Here is a 19,990-nt window from a genome sequence, read left to right as displayed (position 1 = left end):
GTACGGTTACTTGCATTCACATTACTTCAACCTGCTCAAGGACAAAATAAGCTTCTTTGAAGACAAAGCAAATAATTGCATAGCATAATTCACTGCTGCTGGTTTGAAGTGCGGCTCTAGAGTGTGTGTGAGAATAAGAGACTACCAACCACTCACTCCTCAGATATGCCTGTAATTTGATCACGAGTGGTCATTGTGGTATTTCCTACACAAATCTTCACAAATTGCTGGGTTTTCTCCAAATATACTGTAAAGGAATTTGTCTTGAGTATTTTCTTTTGCATATGTTGTGTGTGAAGCTCAGGTCCAGCTGCACTCATCTAAAGTATAAACATGACCTGAGGCTGAGCTGATATCTCATTAAGGTTTAAACGTCTTTGACTGTGTGTGTTTTGTCTCCACAACATCCTGAAATCTGCTTCCAGCCAGATGTAAACTTAATAACAAACAGTCCCTGATGAGCGCCTCGGAGCAGGTTTGACGGTGTTGTGTTGTTTATAATTAACTCTTTCTCAGATCGTGTTACAGGAAATCTATGAGAGAATACAGAAGAGGATTCGTCTCTGAACTGAAACAGAAGCAAATATCAGAGGACGAATGGCGGAGACGAAGAGTTAAAGGCTTCCTGTGTGAATCAAATCCCGCCAAACATGAAATGAAACTAAATCCAAGACTTCAAACTCTGCAGGCTCATTCTTCATCTGTTTAGTTTTTAAAAATCATCTGAAGAATACCTCAAGGTCATTTCATTCCACCTCATCTTCCTCATCCTGTGTGTGTGTGTGTGTGTGTGTGTGTGTGTGTGTGGCACGCTCACTGTCAGGTAAACGGCCGAGTACACGCTCAGCGACGCATCCTTGGACGGGAACGACCGGCGCGCCTTCTCCACCACGAGGGGGTTCCCGGTGCAGATGTTGCCGTTGACGATGAACTGGTGATTGAAGCGGCACTCGTTTCCCGTGTAGTTGGGCTTGCAGATGGACAGGAAGTACGGCGAGAGGCCTCCCGTCACCACCTGGCCCGCGTTGACGAAGATGTCCGTTGCAAAGAGGCCGAACGCAAACACACCTGGGACACAAACACACACACACACACACTTAGTTATATCACATACACCTGCATGCGTCACACTGATGCCTTACAAAATGACACATTCCTCTAATATATCATTCAGCGCAGACATGATGGTGGTTTACATACGTACATACATACATGATTCAACATCGGTGAAATGACACCATTAAAGATTTACTGTTACATGGAAATAAGAATAAGAAGCTGAATGTCCCGAGAGGAGAGGAGAGGAGAGGAGAGGAGAGGAGAGGAGAGGACAGGAGATGAGAGGACAGGACAGGAGAGGAGAGGAGAGGAGGCATGATCAGGAAGAGTGCACATGTTGAATGTGTGAATGAAATGAAAGTAAATGGGTGGGAAAGGAGAGGGCAGAGAAGCAGAGTGGAGGGCCTGGTTGCTAATATGAGCGATGAGGGCACAGAGCAGCAGGCCTGTGTGCTCCGTCTGAAATATGACTGCTGATTATCTGACCTGCTTAGCCATGAAATTACTCTGCTTTGTGTTCCCTCTCACAGCGGGGGGGCCGGGGCGGGGGCGGGGGGCCGTATAGAGATGAGGGTGTGTGAAGGGCAATGAGGGAAGAAGTCATGTCAGTGTGTGTGTGTGTGTGTGTGTGTGTGTGTGTGTGTGTGTGTGTGTGTGTGTGTGTTCAGTGGTCGCCCCAAAGGTGAGGCAGTGATGTGGAACCAGATGGGGAACATAAATCAAGTGAGGCGCCCGACCTGTTTCATAGCGTCGTAATTACAGGTGGAATCCTTTAACAGTGGACAATACGGCTCTGATTAGACCATCTCACTGAAGCTCCAACATGAATATAGATCCAGATCCAGCTAAGCTCCCGAGGTTTTGATCACACACACACACACAATCACACATCACACAGCTGGATCAGATCCCCGCTGTGCTCATTTCACTTCAAACGATGATTGAAATTCATCGTCCACTTCAGGCCAGTTGGCAACAGTTAACCAGCCAGCAGGTTTGGCTCATTTAGATTAGAGGTGCTGAGGGATTTAACTGTAGCACAACCGGGGAGCAAAGTGAGGAATCAATCTCACAACCTGCAGAGTCGCGTCGCCACAATTAATCCCGTTCAAATTGAAAATCCCAATTTGCCAAACTGTAATCTATATATTTAACAGTGTGAAGGAGCGCTCGCAAATGATGGTGGTGGTGTACTGGTGTAATTACGGTTATCACACAGCTGTCCAGTCTGTGTGTGTGTCGGTGTGTGTGTGTGTGTGTGTGTGTGTGTGTGTGTGTGTGTGTGTGTGTGTGTGTGTGTGTGTGTAGTTTCTGAGGTTGACAAACTGCCACAATGGATGCAAATGAGGACAAATTAAAACACAACTCTATTTTTGAATGTTTTATTACATTTAGCTGGACTGCATTTGATTTGCGTTAAGCACAATTAAGTATTTTGTCCTGTAATCTGTTCATCTGTAATTTGTCCCGATCTAATCGATTGATTGATTTGACAGTGTAATCGTATTTGCACTTGAATGAACATTAAACATGTGCAGCTGTTCACTGATTCTTGATATTGAATGAGGAAGATCAATACACACTGATCTGAAAGCCATTAGTGTGAGGCGCCAACTTTGTGTGTGTGTGTGTGTGTGTGCATACAACCTGATGTGAGTGAGTGTGTGTGTGTGTGTGTGTGTGTGTGTGTGTGTGTGTGTGTGTGTGTGTGTGTGTGTGTGTGTGTGTGTGTGTGTGTGTGTGTGCGCGCGCCTTGGTTATCAGTTAATGTAAAGAGGTTGTGAGTTCTTCTTACCTATGAAGCGGATGATGCGGCGTATAAGAGGGTTGAGATAACAACAATCTCCCGTTACGATGGTCTTCTCCTGCACCAAGAGAGCTTCCCTGGTTGATTTCATCACGTACATGGACACTTCACCCACGAAAATCTATTAAACAGACACAGACACACACACGCATTAACAAGAGTAAGCACCCCAGAGACGACGGACTGGATGTGGAAAAAGTACGAAAAAGAGTGATAGGCATATTGCGAGTTGGACACGGAGAGAGGAATGAAAATGCAGAGTCAGGTGTTACAGAGTAAGAAACATTCTGCCCCCGTCTGGGTGGAGTGTATGACGCCATCTTTCTTCAACACTATTACACTGTGGACATTACATTAACACCTAATGGAAAAACGCCGCCCTGACACACAAAATAAATGTCTTTGCCAGCTGCCTTTAACAAGTGTGTGTGTGTGTGTGTGTGTGTTCATGTGTGTGTGTCTCTGTGCATCAGACTTTGTTTGAAGCCTCCCAGGAGAGCGAGTGAGCGAGCGACCGCGTTCTCATCAGCAGGAGCCACCGATGTTTGGGATCTGGCACAAAAAAAAACACCAAAACAACCACAGAAGAAAAAGAAGACCGACAGGAGCCGCATGAATCATTTATGTGTGTTTAAAGCGACGCAAGATCACTGCAGTCTGGTTCTGTCTGCGTCCACTTTCAAACACTTCCCCAGCAGGGGGCGACAGAAACATAAGAAACATCTGACTTCAATGGAATCGTTTATCTTCCAAATAGACAACGCGGTTTGGCTGAGGCTGAGCAGAGGTGTGTGTCTGTGTGTGTGTGGCTGATGGCTGATTCTATATCTCCTCCCTCTATGAGGTGTTTGAACATTTCCTGGTACCCGATTCTCCCTGCAAGCGTCTTGTTTCCCTCCCACACAGATGTCACCATAACCCAGTGAACACAAACGTCTCCAAATTAAAAACTATTTGACGCGAACAGAGCGGATGTGACAAAGTGCGCCGCCGCAAACGAAAAGGTTAAACCACAGAGGAACATGACAAACCTTCACTTTTTGCATTTCTTCACTGTCACACACGTTTCACTTTGACACATTCGTATTTAATTACTCAATTAAAAGCATTTCTACTGCTGATGGTTTTCTTTTGTGAACTCTCTTTGTAGATTCTGGTGACTTTAACATCAAAACAACACAAACAATTGAAAATAATAACAACACACAACTACATACAAAGACACACACACACACACACACACACACACAGGTCATTGTTACCTGTTGCTATCCGCCTCTTTGTCATTGCTGTGTTTTCTATCAATTTTGTCTCAGCTGGCTTGCAAATTTGAATTCTCCCGTTTCTTTTCATCTATTGACTTCCATTCTCCATCTTTTCATTATCGTGGTTCTGAAGGTGAAGCTGCAGTTCCCTAATTTGTGTCCCGTGCCGATCGGGTTTATGGATTCTGCATGAAGATGACCTGTCTAACCTCCCATTGGTCCGTCTTTGTGGAGCGTTCTGCATAAATTACATCCTCTGTGCTAATTGGCCGGCAGCCCGGGGCTGTCGTCATTAATTCTGATTGGACTTCCTCCCTGGTTTATGATGCACACGGAGACGGAGCGACGCACAGAGGAGAGCGCCACTTATTACCTGACACAGCAGCTCTCTCAAAGGGCGCAATTAAAAAGTTAGTTTGGTCGAGCGCGCAGATGAAGAAAGAGAATGTGAAAGGAGAGAGAGAGAGGGAGAGAGAGAGAGAGAGAGGGAGGGAGAGAGGGCGACGGAGACAGAGAAAGAAGGTGGAGAGAGAGAGAGAGACAGAGGGAGAGAGACAGAGGGAGAGGGCGACGGAGACAGAGAAAGAAGGTGGAGAGAGAGAGAGAGACAGAGGGAGAGGGACAGAGATAGAGAGAGAGAGAGACAGAGGGAGAGGGACAGAGATAGAGAGAGAGGGAGACGAGGAGGGACAGAGAGAGGTGCAGAGAGAGAGATAGAGAGGGAGCGAGAGAGAGGGACTATTTAAAACAGTGTAAAGTAAATTTAAAAGATGTATTAAATGTGGAGATGCTAGCTTAGCAACTGCGCTGCAATGTAAACAACAGCAGCAGAGTCAAACCTGCTAGCTAGCTACATAGCCTCCGTCTGTTCAGAGTTTAAAGAGTTAATGTGCACATTTGGGGATGTTTACGTTGACGCCTCATCACCTTTCAGCTTGTGAACCTGACAGCAAGGTGATGCTAGGTTGTAGCGGCCATGCTGGTCTGCTTCTAAGCTAGGAACTCATGGCGCAGGAGCAGAATCGCTTTATTCCTGCTGAAGTCAAGCGTAAAAACAAGGACGTGAAATCTGCATAAAGAGGATTTAGAGACAACAGCCGGACACAATGTTGTCTGTCACATTCCCTGGCCAGCTGGAAAGATTTGACGTGTTTTAAACCAATTTATTGTAACAAAAATACTGCACCGGTCGTGTGTGTGTGTGTGTGTGTGTGTGTGTGTGCGTGTGTGTGTGTGTGTGTGTGTGTGTGTGTGTGTTCGTGTGTGTGTGCACTAGCTTCTAACACTTGAATTCCTGACGGGTCTGAGCACCAATTATCTACAGTGGGGAAAGAATACTGGGTAGGTGTCATGTTTGTTCAATAAAAGTCACTATAATTCAGTAATTGAGCGTTCAGCCTTTTCAGCCTTCGAGCGAAGAAGAGGAGGAGGAGGAGGAGGAGGAGGAGACAGATCTCATTACAAACAGACAGGTCAACAAGCAGACATCATTAACTGTCATGGCAATGATTCAATGCCCCTTCAAATACCAACAGACACTAAAGATACTTCTGAGGGAATGTGTTGAGTCGCCTCACACAGGCTGATAAAGAGTTCAATCTGGGCCATAGTTTCTCCCCATTTATATATTTTCTTTACCAGATATAAAGATTTGCTGTGTAGAATTAACTGGCTGCTGCGTGAAGTCGCTCCTGCAGCAGATTCGAAACTTTCAAACATGTCATTGCGACATCAAGAGTGGATCAGCAGTGTAGTCGTAAGCGAAGAGGAGGAGTAGAAGAAGAATGCTCTGACCACACACAGGGATAAGTGGTATAAGCGTCTTGTCCCTTTGAGACTAATAAGCTCTCAGTCACAGGGGGTCCGGGCCAGGCTGAGCGGAACAAAACACAAGACGGTAACAACAGAGAAACCATCAAGCTGAGTGAGAGGCAAGCTGACGGAAACTGTGGCAACCTAACTCGTCCTTGTCAGAGTCCTTTAGCAGAGACTTAAAGACACCCAGGGAGACAAATCGCTCAGGTTCAAACGCTTCTCACATCTTATTCCAATATGATGGAGCGGCGTCACTTAAAAGCTCCTTTCTCCTGCCCGGTGTGCGAAAAACAGAACAGAAAGAGAGAACAATCCTTAGACTGTAGCCCGGGATTTGTCTCTTTTACTGGGTTGTTCTTCAATGTCCACAATCTGGACATTGTGTCCTCACTGACGCAGGACTGCATGTAACCCGCATGCATCCACAGCACACTGAGGCCCGTCTGACCTTGAAGTGGCAGGTCTTTCAGCCAAACTTGAGCAATTTTCGGGGACTGACTCGCCCTTGTCCCTCGTCCTTCGCATTGGTTCTGTTTGGAACTTGGGAGAAAATGGAATATTTAACAGGCAGCAGCGAGAAAGAAAAAAAAAAGGTTCAGAAGACATTCAGAGAATATCTGACATGGCTTCAATAATAAACTGACCCAGACGTCCACAAACATCTGGCGTCTGGACTGAGAGGCTGGCATGGAGGGACAGTGACACCTGGTGGCTGTAAGTTGGTACGAGCGACAAGGAGAGGATGGGAATGGACTCAAAGCCAAACTGTGAGTCTGTGTGTGTGCTTTACAAGAACAACAACTAATGGTGTTAGGTGGCAAAAACCAACATCTCACTCCACCACAAACAATGACCTTTGACCCTTCCACATCTCTCCACTCCTGCGTCCTGTAAACAGCAAATTCCTCCCCCCCGCCGCCGTGTAAGATGCATCACGATGGCGTTTACTCACGACGGCTGTGGGCAGGGCGGCCACCACGCAGTAGAGGATGAGCGGCGGGATGAAGCTGGACTCCTCCGTGCCCGGGTACGGCTTCATCAGCTCGGCGTCGTTACAGAAGAAGCCCTGCACGTGCACGCCGAACAGGTCCGTGCACTCCATGTAGTACGCCAACAACACCGTGGCGGACATGATGACGAGCTGAGGGAAGGACATATTGGAACGAGAGAGGAAGAGGGAGAAGGAGGAGGAGGAGGGAGAGAGAGAGGAAGAGAGATATTAGTTGTAAATCCGGTACCCTTAAGGCTCAGCAGTGGATCTCCTGCAGTCTGAGTGTCTGATCCTTGAACACACACACACACACACTCAGTGTCTCCGCTCCTCTGAGACATCTGTCAAACGTGTCCCCCTGCCAAGACCACTTACCACCTCCTCCCTCCCCCGCTCAGCCTTTTATCTCTCCCATGCCACTCTTTTGTCTCCGGCCCTCTTTTTTTTCACTCACTATGCAGGGTCGGCCACAGGCGTCCCGCCGTCTTTCAGAGGCCTGGCGTGGAGGCTGAGAGACGCGGCACACAGCGGTTACATCATCAACAGAGAGACACTTGAGTTGGACATTTGCTTCTTCTTCGTCAAAGTCTTCATTTCCAGTTCATTGACCGTCAGCAAAGTTTTCTGACAAAAGCAACTAAAACACAAACTTAAAATAAAACTTTGCAGCAGCAGGAGTGAATGTGATTTGTTTCTCTTCACGCTGTTCTTCCTCAAATGTGACAGCGATCAAATCTTTCACATCAAACAAAAGCACAACGCAGATTTAAAGTGTGTTTGCACAAAATCTTAAACCTCTGAATAATGAATAAATGACTTCAGTCAGTCTGTACTGATCTGTGGAGATGAGAAGAGAGGATAATGAGATCTGATGCATTGAGGAATACATAAAGGATTTAAACATATATCAGTGTGAAGAGGAGATCAGAGGGAATGCGACGAGTCGAGCCGTCAGAGAGGGTTTGAGTTTCTGCTGCTGACAAATCTGACAAGTTACAGACGTAAAGCAAAATCAAGTGAGGAGAAAATCGATTTAACAAGCTTGTAGTAGGCGAGTCTAAGAACGAACAAACGAACACACACACACACACACACACACACACCACAAATTCTAAGCACAGTGTCTTATTCTCTTAATCTGATTTGCTCCATTTTTACAGTATTTATTTTGTGATGTTGTTTGTAATGATCTATTTTACCCTGATTTTCTTTTCCACCTCTCCTTCAAAATCTATCCGGGGACAAATTGCTACGAATCAGCAAGCAAGCAATGTAATACACAAATACAAATAAATGCATGAATAAATAAATAAATATATAATGATGGCTCGGGATTGCTGCTCCACGCTGTAGTACTGCCTTCTAACACCAGAGGTCAGTGTTACACCACAGTGAGGTCAAGACCCCACACAAACTCCAGTCCATCAAGCTTTAAAATGTAAAGAAACCTCTCACACAGGCTGTTAGGACTTTGCAAATCAAGTTTTGAGCAATTTGTAATATTAAGTACGGCACATAAGTAGCTGCAAGTTACAATTCGAACATTTTGTTTCCGTGCAAATTCTATCCGCGATCATCAAAGGTCTCAAAGTGTCATTTGTTAAGCCAATGATTGATGTTGCCCATCACCCGGGGTTCAATCAAACGTACATTTACAATATAGTTATATAGATTCGGTATAATCTGCAATGAATTTACAATTTCATTACAGTTACATTACATCATCCAACAGCACCACAAGGAGCACAACAACGACAAATTAAAGGACCAACTACACAATAAAGGTGTGTAAGAACTCTCTGATATTATTACAGTGAACTCCTCATCTATAATTCAATCTTCCTCCTGTAGAATCATCGCCTCTTTTCATTCCCTGTGTAGGGTCTGTGCTTCAGGAAGACACGAGGACAACATTCAGAACTAATTCACACCAGAAAGACACAGTGCAGGGTGACATTTGTACAAATGTCAGCAAATTACGAAAGGAAACATTGCCTCCAGTATTCTAGGTCATCCTGTCATTGGAACAGATCTGATTTGGATTCCGTGTAGGATCTGTGTGTGTTCAGGAGACGAGCTCAGCGTTCGTTTTGGTGCATCTGCAGCCAAAACTGGCCTACGAATGCTACAAAAATAACCGCATTATGGAACACAGTACACACCTCGGGGCAGCGTGAGTCAGATTGGACAATAGCCTGGAGTTAAATGTGCTTGCGCTCGTGAAATGCCACCTGTGCAATCAAAGCTCTCACCTGGAGCTCAGCGAGTCGAGCAGAACAGCTGGAACAAGCAGAGATGTACGGACGCGGCGTGACGAAGGTGGGGCGATACGGCCCGGAGGGGAGCAAGTGTACTTAAAGAGGGCAGGAGAGACGCTCTGGCTTGCTCGGCCAGGGACAGATGGAACGTGTGTGTGTGTGTGTGTGTGTGTGTGTGTGTGTGTGTGTGTGTGTGTGTGTGTGTGTGTGTGTGTGTGTGTGTGTGTGTGTGTGTGTGATATACTGGTTTCTATGCCACTTCTTGCAGTAACACAGAGCTAGTGAGCCACATTTTCTTGCTTTCTCTCCTTTAATGACGTCCTCCTGCATGATGCTGCGGTTGAACACTTTCATGGAAAAGATGCAGCGAGAACACGTGACGGCAAAGTGTGTGAGAAGAGGCCATGATGCATATTATCACTAATTCATTCAAAGCAGTGTTTCCACATACAGCTTCATTAGGATGATCACTGAAAGGGCTCTTTATAATGATCTCTGAATAATAAGAAAGACTTTGATTTGTGGATAATTAAGATTTCCATCAGTAAAGTGATGCCAGTATTTGAAGAAACACAGTTTGGGAACCACTGCTTTAAAAATGAATTTAACTGTACTTACAGTTTAACAAAAAAGAACAAACTCAGCCTGGAGCTCAGAAACACAACAACAACAACGACAAGCTTCTAACTGATCACATGTACAAGCTTCAGGAGGCAGCAGAGGTAAAGGGGCAGAGGTTGCTGGTACAAATACGCCCTTGAGCTTGTTCACTGATCATCTATTCCCTCTAATCGTCGTTTCACAATAAACAAAACTCTCTCTCACACACACACACACTCACACACACACACTGCTTTCTGGCAACACAAATGTGTGTGTGAGCAGTAAACAGTCATTAGACACGATGAGTCACTCAGATCTGACAAATCACCACCAAAGGGACACGAGGGACACGATGCAAAACCCTGCTCACTCTGTCTGTCCTGTCTTTGTAATGACGGAGTGATGAAGATGAAGATATGCAACCTTCTCCCAACTGACAGGAATGCAGCGGTGCAGTCTAATTCCCGGGAGCTGGGAGTTCTCGCTTCTACATTCGGGGGATTCGTCCCTCCTGACCTCAGCTTCTGCACCTGAGTGAGTTTCTCCTCAGCTGTCAGAGTGTAACGTACGTGTGTGTGTGTGTGTGTGTGTGTGTGTGTGTGTGTGTGTGTTTGTGTGTCTGGCTCCATTAGTGTCCTCAGCCACGACGTCATGCTGCATTGACTGGCAGGACAGGACGTCGTAAAAACGGCCATTGTCCTTCTCTGCTGGAGGGGAAACTTCACGTCTTTCACCCGAGAGTCGGGAAAGTTCAGGCTAATTTGTCTCTTTGCTACGATGCACGTCTCAGTTCTGCACTTGTCTTGTAAATAATCATATGTATGATTCTTTTATTATATATTGTTTGCATACCTTGTGTATTATCATATCAGTCCTAGTGATGTTATTAATAGACTGAAAAAGGACAAACTGGCTTCATTTCAGCTTTAATGTCAACATTTCAATTCAAAGACCCAAACTGGGTCACAAGCTAAACCTCCAGAAGTGGATAATATGAGATTCCCCAGATTAAATCCGCTCTTTGAAGCCTCCAAAAGAAGACATTGCAATTTTGGATCGCAGCCAAGAGGAGATAAGGACGTCACAAAGAAGGAGGGAGAAGCAGAAGAAGAAGAAGAAGAAGGGTTCCCGTGGCGACGCTTTCAGTCCTGGTGGCCCCACAATGAGAAATAAAAGTTGAACAAAATATCTCTGCGCTCGACTGCGGAAATCTTCAATAATTCACGATTGGAACGTGTCGTCTCGCTCGCTGTGTGGAGGCCGAGCTGCTGCACACACACGCCACACACACAGGCTTCAGTGTGAACGCAGGAAAGCCCAACAGGCCAAACATGACCTCATCCTTCTCCTCCTCAGCTCATCTCTCTCTATCCCTTCATCCTCCTCATCATCACTCTACATCTTTTGTCCCCGTTTTCTAATTTATACAGACTTTCATCTCACATCCCCGTCCTTCTTACTGCCGTGGCAAACATGACAACTGACAACAAACCATAATCTTGCCGTTAAATGGCGGGTAAAAGGAAAATCAACAGGTTCTGATTAAATCAACAAATCACCATAAATACACAGCCTGAGGTGCTGCTCGACGCCCCCACCAGCTGATCCAATCACGTCGCTGTGTTTCAGTCACACGGCAACGCTGCCTCGCTCCGTTTGTGACGGCGGGGAGCGAGGAAAGCACAGAGGCCCGAGAGGAGAAGGACAAAACAATGAGGGAGGGAACGAGGAGGCATCGAAATGGAGCGATAAAGGGAAAGGGAGTCAGAGGGACTCAGGGACGGGGGGAGGGAGAGACAGAGAGACGGAGGGAGGGAGGGAGGGAGGCGAGGCTGTGAGGGTGCGAAAGAGACGTCAAGGGTGGAGAGAGAGAGAGAGAGAGAGAGAGAGAGAGAAAGCAGGGAGGACGGCGGAGCGAGACAGACTGTGGACAGTGTGTGATGAGGAGTATTAGTGAAGGACAGGGTGGGCAGGCAGGGGGGCGGGAGACAGAGCAGTCAGGAGTAAATGTGTGATTGACTGAGTCGCATTAAGTCTCATTTCCATTTATCAGACACTTTTGCCTATTTTGATCTTTTGTTTCTCTCAATTTCTGGTTAAATAAATTCAAAATCTAGAGTTTTTCCTTTGTTTCTAGTTGACGTTTGTTTGAATCTCCTCACTGTAGACACGCCACTCTGTGTTCTTCTCCTCTGTAGCTGCGGACACAAACAAACTAAACGCACGTATCTTATGTCAATATTGTCCTCCTTCTAAATCTAAATGTCCTGCTTTTGTCTTCGTGTCATCCGAGGACACAAACCCAGCAGAGGGACGAGTGTCTCTGGTGTGGGATTTGTATGAAACAAAGCAAAGTCAGAGTTCATGGAGAGTTTGTGTCTGTCTGCATCCCTGCACCTGTGTCTCTGTGCGCCACACACACACACACACACACACACACACACACACACACACACACACACACACACACACACACACACACACACACACACACACACACACACACACACACACACACACACACACACACACACAATCTGACGCCTTCTTTAGTTTGATTCTTTGACAATGAAGCAGCTGCAGAGTGTGACGCAGCTCGGCTCCGGAAAATGAACAGCAAACGGAAGAGAGGGAGGACGTTCATGAGCATCAGCTGAGAGCTTCACGGCTCTGCTGGCTTCCCGTGATCCTTCACACACAAGCACACACACACACACACACGCAGCAATAACAACACGACGCATCCGGCCGCTCCGCCTGCAGACAGAACCGAGCCGCCACACTGCAGCCTCGGCAAGAAACGACTATAAAAGGAAACCATTTAAGGCCGTAAAGCTTCAGAGCGCCAGAGCTGACGGCCATTTTCACCCTAAACACTCCCGAAATCTAAATCTAAATCTACAAATAGTTTTGGGGTTGAAACTGAAAGCAGAGGTGCGATCAAACCAGACGACAGCTCGGCTCTTTTCCTTCATCGAGCCTCCTGCTGCATGTTTCCCACGACTAACGCTGCTTTTCCTCTGGTCCGGGCATCTGTGGAGCAACTGACATCACCATGGTAACCGTGACGTCTCCCAATCATCTAATCATCACCAAACAAACTAAAAGCCCTGATGGCAGAATCCCTACGTTGCGCTTCCATATCACAGGAAGTACGGTCTTGATGTGGGCGCGGGTGTTGTTGTGGGCGATGTCGTCATTAATTAGCCGTCGACGTTGCCGCGGTTAAACATCCTAATTAAACAAATTGCACAGGCAGCCATGATTAGCGACGGCCAATTGAGTCTGACGCGCTTTAGAAATCCAGCCAAAGAGTTTTAAAGGCTGTAAATCTGTAAACTGGAGGCGGAGAGAGCGAAGGCGAAGGCGAAGGGCTCGACGGTGCTCAATCACGTCTCGCCGCACGTCATAACTTTGACCAAAAAGCACGGTGACCCCTCCCCCCTCCCTCCTCCACCCTCCTCCACCTCAGGGCTGTCGTTTCTCTCCAGCTTGGTTTTATGACGAGCTGAAGTGAAGTGAGACCTCAAGTGATCTGAAATCAATTTTGTGGCAGTGAACTTTGGAGCAGCTGAAGGGGGAAACGTACGCACGGAACTCAAACGCCTCATTTCTCACAAGGACGACACGCCGTAGAGGAGAATGGAGTCAAAGACGGGCGGAAAATTCTGGAATAATACAGAAGGAAAAAAAAAGCGTCAAGGCCACTCGGGAGGTCTCATACCTCCGCCAAGGCCGATCAGACAGAGCGGTTACTGATTGGGACTTCGGCTCTGATTTCTCTGCAGTATCACATCGAGATTCCGCCGTGGTTTTTCTCGCGGTTCGACTCACAGAAACGGTGACATCAGATAAAAAAAGATGTGAGGAGGGGAAGTTTGTTTTTAGCTCCTTTTCCTCTCAGCTTGTCCGCGCCGTGTTCTCCAGTTGTCTCCCATGACAACAACATCTGAACCATCCAAACACTTCTTCTTCTTCTTCATGGAGCTTCGGGTGTGTTTCCCCGAACTCACACACACACACACACACACACACACACACACACACACTCAGTAGGAATGCGAGTGTGCGTCGCCTGTCAGCAGCGTCTGTTTGCTCTGCAGACACTGCTGACAGGCGACTCAAAGGTGCTGCTGCTGTCTACAGACGGCGTGTAGAACTCCGGCAGCACTGATCCGCCCGACGTGTCGCACAAGAAGCTCAGGAAGCAGAAAAAGAGAATTCCAACCCGTTAACGTGAGAGAGGAGCATTTTAGGGACGTTACTGTCAAAAGTATGTTTATCTCCTCTGATGCACGACAACAAGCAACGCTTCTACGCTGTTAATCAATGGGATTTATTGATACTGTTTACGCCTCATAACGCCACGGAGAGGAAACGAGGATGATAAAGGTCACCCGGCAACAAGGAGGGAGGGAGAGGGAGAGGGAGAGAGAGAGAGAGAGAGAGAGAGAGAGAGAGAGAGAGAGAGAGAGAGACGCATCAAAGACAATTTTATGCAGAACATTTCCTCAGAGAAGCACTTCTTTGATGTGATTTGTGCGTGTGTGTGTGTGTGTGTGTGTGTGTGTGTGTGTGTGTGTGTGTGTCTTGAGACATCTCCCTGATTAAGGACTTTCAGCTGACATGGTAATTAAATATGGGAGCAGCAGCACAGCTCTTAACACACGTCTTAACACAGTCACACACACACGACATGCCCTCCAGTCATTGCAACACTTAATTCAGTCTACTTGTGTAAAATTTAAAAGATGAGATCATTTACTGATGGTTAAGATGTCAAACAAAAGAATAAACACAAACAAATTCCCCGAAAACTGCATAATCATACGCATACATTTGACACACACACAGACACACACACACAGGAAAACATATAGCCTCCCACCTCGACGAAGATGAAGCATGGGATGATGGAGTAGCTGCGCAGGGTGTTGTTGGACGCCATCTTGTCTCCTGTTTGGAGACGCCTTCTCCTCTCAGGACTCCGGGCGGCTCACTCTGCAAACACACACACACACACACATCAGCTGGATCACAAACACAGGAACACACACACACACACACACAGGACACTTCCACATACAGGGCCTGCTGAAGCTTATTGATCCAGCATTGGTGATGAAGACCTCAGTGGAGCCCTGTCTTCATATTGGCCTGCTGGAGTGGAAACCATCAGGACCGTGTGGGACGTGTGGGACGTGTGGGACGAGTGGGACGTGTGGGACGTGTGGGACGTGTGTGACGCAGGGTTCAGACCCTCCACACAGGATTCTGCTGTTCTCTCCGATCCCACATGCCGTGTAAGTGATTAAGACGTTTACAAGCGTGGATAGAAGCTTTACAATCACATCATCTTTGATTCCTGTTAAGATGGATGCCTGACTTACTTCCTCTACGGTTTACATCCATTTATGCATCTTTCATGTAGAATTTACTGAAATATTAAAGAGATCCTGACAGGAATGTGTGATCTTAAAGAAGGAATCCTGGAGGTTAATGTTTGGGGTTAACTGCCTTGCACAAGGGCTCCTCGGCAGTACCTGTTCACTTGCCGAGATCAGAGAAGTGATCTGTCATCCACTTAAAGACGCTTTGAGGAGAACCCAGCCCTGATGTCGAGTGGCGTTAGCATCCAGGAGACGCCGACAGTCTGACCCACATTACAGCGTCTGGCTCGGCCTGGCTGTGCGTCCTGTCAGCTTGCTTTATCGTCCGTCCTGCTGGTGACTGATTGTCACTGGCGGCGTCGCACTCCATCACCGAGCGCTGACAACGCCAGCAGGCCGAGCGGAGTATTGATCATCTCCTACAGGAAACCTAATGTTGATTTTATTCCTGTGAGGCTGTAACTTCCTTTTATTTCCCCATCAGACAGAAACGCTGCAGTTTGACTTCCATCCTGCCAGGAGGTGAAGTCGAGACGGAACCTGAACTTCTCCAAGACTCAAGTTCTATACGTTCAAGTCTGGTTGAACTTAAACTACAGCAGTTTGATTTCAGACGACCTGGATGACTGTAGACTTTCACAGACGGCCATTATCCCTGATTTGGCGTTAATGGATCTCAGCTCTGCTCCATGGGAACAGAAGCCCTGCACGGTTCCCATCAAACCCCTGCTGGGCCCAAATCTGACGAGCTAAATGACGTTTGCTTAGGCAGTCAAGATCTGGCAGGGACCAACCAATCCAGTGTGTGTGTGCGTGTGTGTGTGTGTGTGTGTGTGTGTGTGGACTGGAAACACACACGGAGAATACGCAGAATTATTTGGATCACCAGCAACGCCGAGAACATTACAACACACTTTCAATTCTGCTGACTGAGGTGAACATCAGTTGGAAGTTTCATCTGTAACCAAACACCTGAGAGTCTCGGCGGTGAGACGGAGACGGAGAGACGCCGGCAGGTCTACATCAGTCCCTAAGCGGCTGTCCTGTTTCATTACACACTCGGTCCAGGACTAATCGGCTCGGCGTTAGATGACAACAACTCTGACCGTCACTCTCACAGCTCTCACAGCTGTTCACACAGTGGGATCAAACTACAATCTGTCACCGACTGCGTAACAAACGGCGGCAGGGACCCACAGCTGCTTTCCAGTCGTGTAGGTTCTTATTCTTAACCCTCTCAACATCTGTACACGTGTGGCTGCCGCTGTTAAGAGCCGCGGAAGTAACGCAGACGTACTTTATCAATCCGATTCGTCTTCTCCTGGCTCGGCTCTCGCAGGGACTTCGGCCCCGGCGTCTCATAGGAAAGAAAAGGTCAACCGCAGAGCCGGCAGAGCCTTGGCCTCCTTGGAGGACCCTTCAGCAGAGTGCATCGCTCTCAAGGGAGGTCGAGATAAAGTCTTCCAGCTGAAGAACGGCCCTGTTCACTAAAACCTAAAGCTCTGTAGAAATCCTTACATGCTGTGTGAATTTAATTGTTTGCAGTAAAAACCTGAAGCTGTTCTGTAAAAACGTTACAGCCAAACGTTACGCACGATAACAATGAAAACATCTGGAGCGTCAAACCCGGAGATGAACATGAATTTCCGCCTATTTGGTATCGTGAAATTTGAAGCTTTTAGAGGTTCAGAAGTAAAACTGGGAGATACGGATGATGCCTTTAAATTTAACAGAACAACGGCGCCATAATGTGCAATAACCGCATTCACTGCATTTCAGAACCGGCTCAGTGATTGACCCGCACTTGTTTTCCACATGGGCGCCACATTGAACGACTGGGACTGTGCAGAAGAAAGAGGAAATGCATCCAACGTGGCACCACAAATGGCTCAAAACGATGACGTGAGCTTGTGATTGGCTGATGGCTTGTTTCATCACCTGAGCGCTGGCGTTCTAACGGGATCATCTCCGGTCCGACCAGCAGGGGGCCGCCAAAAGCTTTTATTTAGCCAATTAAATCGCTTTTCTTTGAGGAATCTACATCCTGTGTGTTTTGGTTTTTTTCCAAAGTCTGTTTGATTTCTTTCACTGACGAAATCCCCTTTTCCTACCCTTTTCTTAGAGCACCTGAAGGCCTCGGCGCTCTCGGCTCCATAAAGGTATCGCAGCTCTTTGAAGCCAGTCAGATTGCTGCTTTTTATCCCACACTGAAACTGATGCAAACAATTGAAAGCGGCTCTCGGCGGTGAGAATCCGCTCCGTTCCTTTCGAATCAAAAGGATCGCGGAATCCGTCACGACCGACTCAATGCGAATTACATCACACTCCCGGCTGTATGAAGTAACTTTCAAACACGCAGCTCGTTTTTCGCCTTGAATAGAAAGTAGCGACTCTCTCTGGAAAGTTGGAGGAAGACGTTCATCTTCTGTGGCACCAGAGCACTTTGATACAAGACGGGGGGAAGACACACGATGCCGACTCAGCTCGAACCGTCACTATCGATTATCTTTACAACCGATTAATCTGCTATTAATGGAGTGATCTGAGTAATCTGTTTCTTACAGTAAAAGTGACAACAAGGGGAAATTACAACTACAAATGGCTGCGTCAGGTTCTGGCTTTGCATTTGTCACTCTGCTAAATAATCGATTCCATTATCGATTCCGATTTGTTTGAACCGAGAAGCCGATTATAGTCGATTAATCGTGACAGCCAGAGTGGCAGTTTGACTCTAGTCGCTCTACATGTCACAGAGTTAGACGCTCTCCATTCCAGATCGTCTCTAAAGCTCAAAGGAATCACTCCACTTGTACAAACTGCTGCTAGAAAATTGGTCCCCGTCTGCCGCAGGAAATGGCCCTTTCACAACATCCTCCCACCTCACCAGGCCGGGGTCCATTTTTTTCCATTTTCCATGAGCCGGTTAATTCACCTTTCATCCAATAGCGATTAATTACCATCAGATGAGAAGCGATCAGATCGTCCCTCCGGCGGCGAGCTCATCAAACGAAAAGCCCACAGGCTTTGTCAGGATTCATCAGCGTCTCCTCGCCGCCTCGCCCCGACTCTGATGACTTTGTCTGGACTCCAACGTGAAGCACCGAGCGCGGCAATATCGTCTGATTGACCATCTCCTGTTCTCTGTCTGAGTCGGCGCCGCCCGACCGTGATGTCTGCCTGGATGTGACTAAACTGTCACGCCAGAAGACTCGGTGATTGAGTTGGAAGTCAAACGCGGCAAATAAAAGAAGGAAATATTGCCTCTTTTTTTTTCATCATTATCAGCTCTGTGCTGCCCCGCCGCCTGTAAATTGTTCCATTTTAAAGCTGCACTGAGCAATTTCAAAAGGAAACCTTGTAATGTATCAGAACCACAATGGCCTCAGGGAACTATAGAGGTGAGCAAGCAAATGCATCTCCAAAGACCTTGCTCGAAAACACTTTAATGCCAAAATGGAGGTTAACTTGAAGTCCAAACGGATTCAAATAGTCAAAAGTAAAAGTCAACAACTGTATTTACACATTTCCGTGATTGATCTTTGAGGTTTTCCCAGTAGAAAGGTTTCATCAGATACCATCAACCTTCACCGGTGTTGGACAGACGATCCCAGACCCTCCAGGGAAACGGATATTAAGCTCTCCACTCGTTTTGGCCGAACCGCAAACTACACACCAGTCAATAATCTCCCCTGAGTGTTCAATTAGGTGGAGATCTGGTGACTGTGTAAAGCATCCGAGGTTAAACTTTGATCTCAATGGGGAAAATCAGAGTAACCTTGTAGATAAAAGGAGAACAACCTCAATTAGATCAGGGAGAAATGATGTTTTGTCATCAGAATGCAGGGCACAGACGAAGGAGATGTGATGAGGAGGAGAAAGACGTGGAGAGAAGAAGTAGAGCAGGAGTGTAGTTACCAGAAGCCGAACATGAAGACGCAGCAGCAAAGAGTTGAGAGACAAAGTTTGTTTCATCAGATGTTTCCGACCAACAACACACTCGTCTTGAAAGTCTTCAAACTCATTGAAACCACATCAAGGTGTTGCATCAGCCACTGGCCCCAGTTTCACCCTCACGGTTGAAGCAAAGCTCCGAGATCAGCTCAGCCATGATGTCATCTGCTGTAATGATCTGATCTGCTCACTTTCACCTTTACCTTCTGCATTATCAACACCCAGGCCCTCAAAGCTGCTGAGAAGAGACGCAACTCACCTTCTTTTCTTCATATAAACAGAAGCTCAACGTCCTTATTTACTATACATACAAGTTGCAGGTGTAGTTTTAAGGTGATAGTTTGGATTTTCACACACATACTCGCATTTGCAGCAAAGGGATACAAGCTAAGAACAAAGAAGAACAGAACCAAAGTGTGGAAGCTGTGGGAAATTTTCTGTTCCTCTGTTTCTGTTGTTGGTTTAAAGCAAACACAACTCATTACGCAATCACCAGGGCTGCAGTCAAAGCTCCATTTAGAACATAATATGAAGAAGGCGGCATGAAGTACGATCCTTCAATAACTCAACACAACCATTTTTATGATTTAGTTCGAAGCTCAAAGGGGCATAAAGCTAAAGTAGGTTTGGTAGAGTTGTATTGGATCGACACTAAACCTTGGCTCTTTATCTGTTCAGAACCAACAGTTGTGTTGAGTCATACAGCGGATCGATCCGGAGGGAGCGTTGGGAACGTGGGAGCTGCTGCCCTCGATTCAGCGTCATTACCAAAACGCTGCAAGACACCATGAATATGTATGACTGCCATCTTTTACAATGGGGAAACACATAAGAGCTCCTAGGCCTCTGTG

General features: G+C 46.8%; 1 protein-coding gene across 1 annotated transcript in view; it reads right to left on the bottom strand.

Moving 5' to 3' along the window:
• Positions 1-19,990, bottom strand: part of plppr1 (phospholipid phosphatase related 1) — a 32,657-nt gene that overhangs the window by 7,207 nt on the left and 5,460 nt on the right. Inside the window, exons 2-5 of the mRNA XM_076163669.1 lie at positions 14,687-14,799; positions 6,899-7,087; positions 2,855-2,987; positions 818-1,068 (exon numbers count right to left, since the gene is read on the bottom strand). Coding sequence (XP_076019784.1) covers positions 818-1,068; positions 2,855-2,987; positions 6,899-7,087; positions 14,687-14,746 — 633 coding nt within the window. The 5' untranslated portion in view covers positions 14,747-14,799. The remainder of the gene's footprint in view (positions 1-817; positions 1,069-2,854; positions 2,988-6,898; positions 7,088-14,686; positions 14,800-19,990) is intronic.

The sequence above is a fragment of the Genypterus blacodes genome, unplaced genomic scaffold (genome assembly GCF_046128005.1).
Source record: "Genypterus blacodes isolate CSIRO-AG114 ecotype Tasmania unplaced genomic scaffold, CSIRO-AGI_Gbla_v1 ptg000133l_1, whole genome shotgun sequence".
NCBI classification, from domain to species: Eukaryota; Metazoa; Chordata; class Actinopteri; order Ophidiiformes; family Ophidiidae; genus Genypterus; species Genypterus blacodes.
Note: the sequence above shows the minus strand (reverse complement) of the source record. Positions and strands in the feature narration are given on the sequence as shown.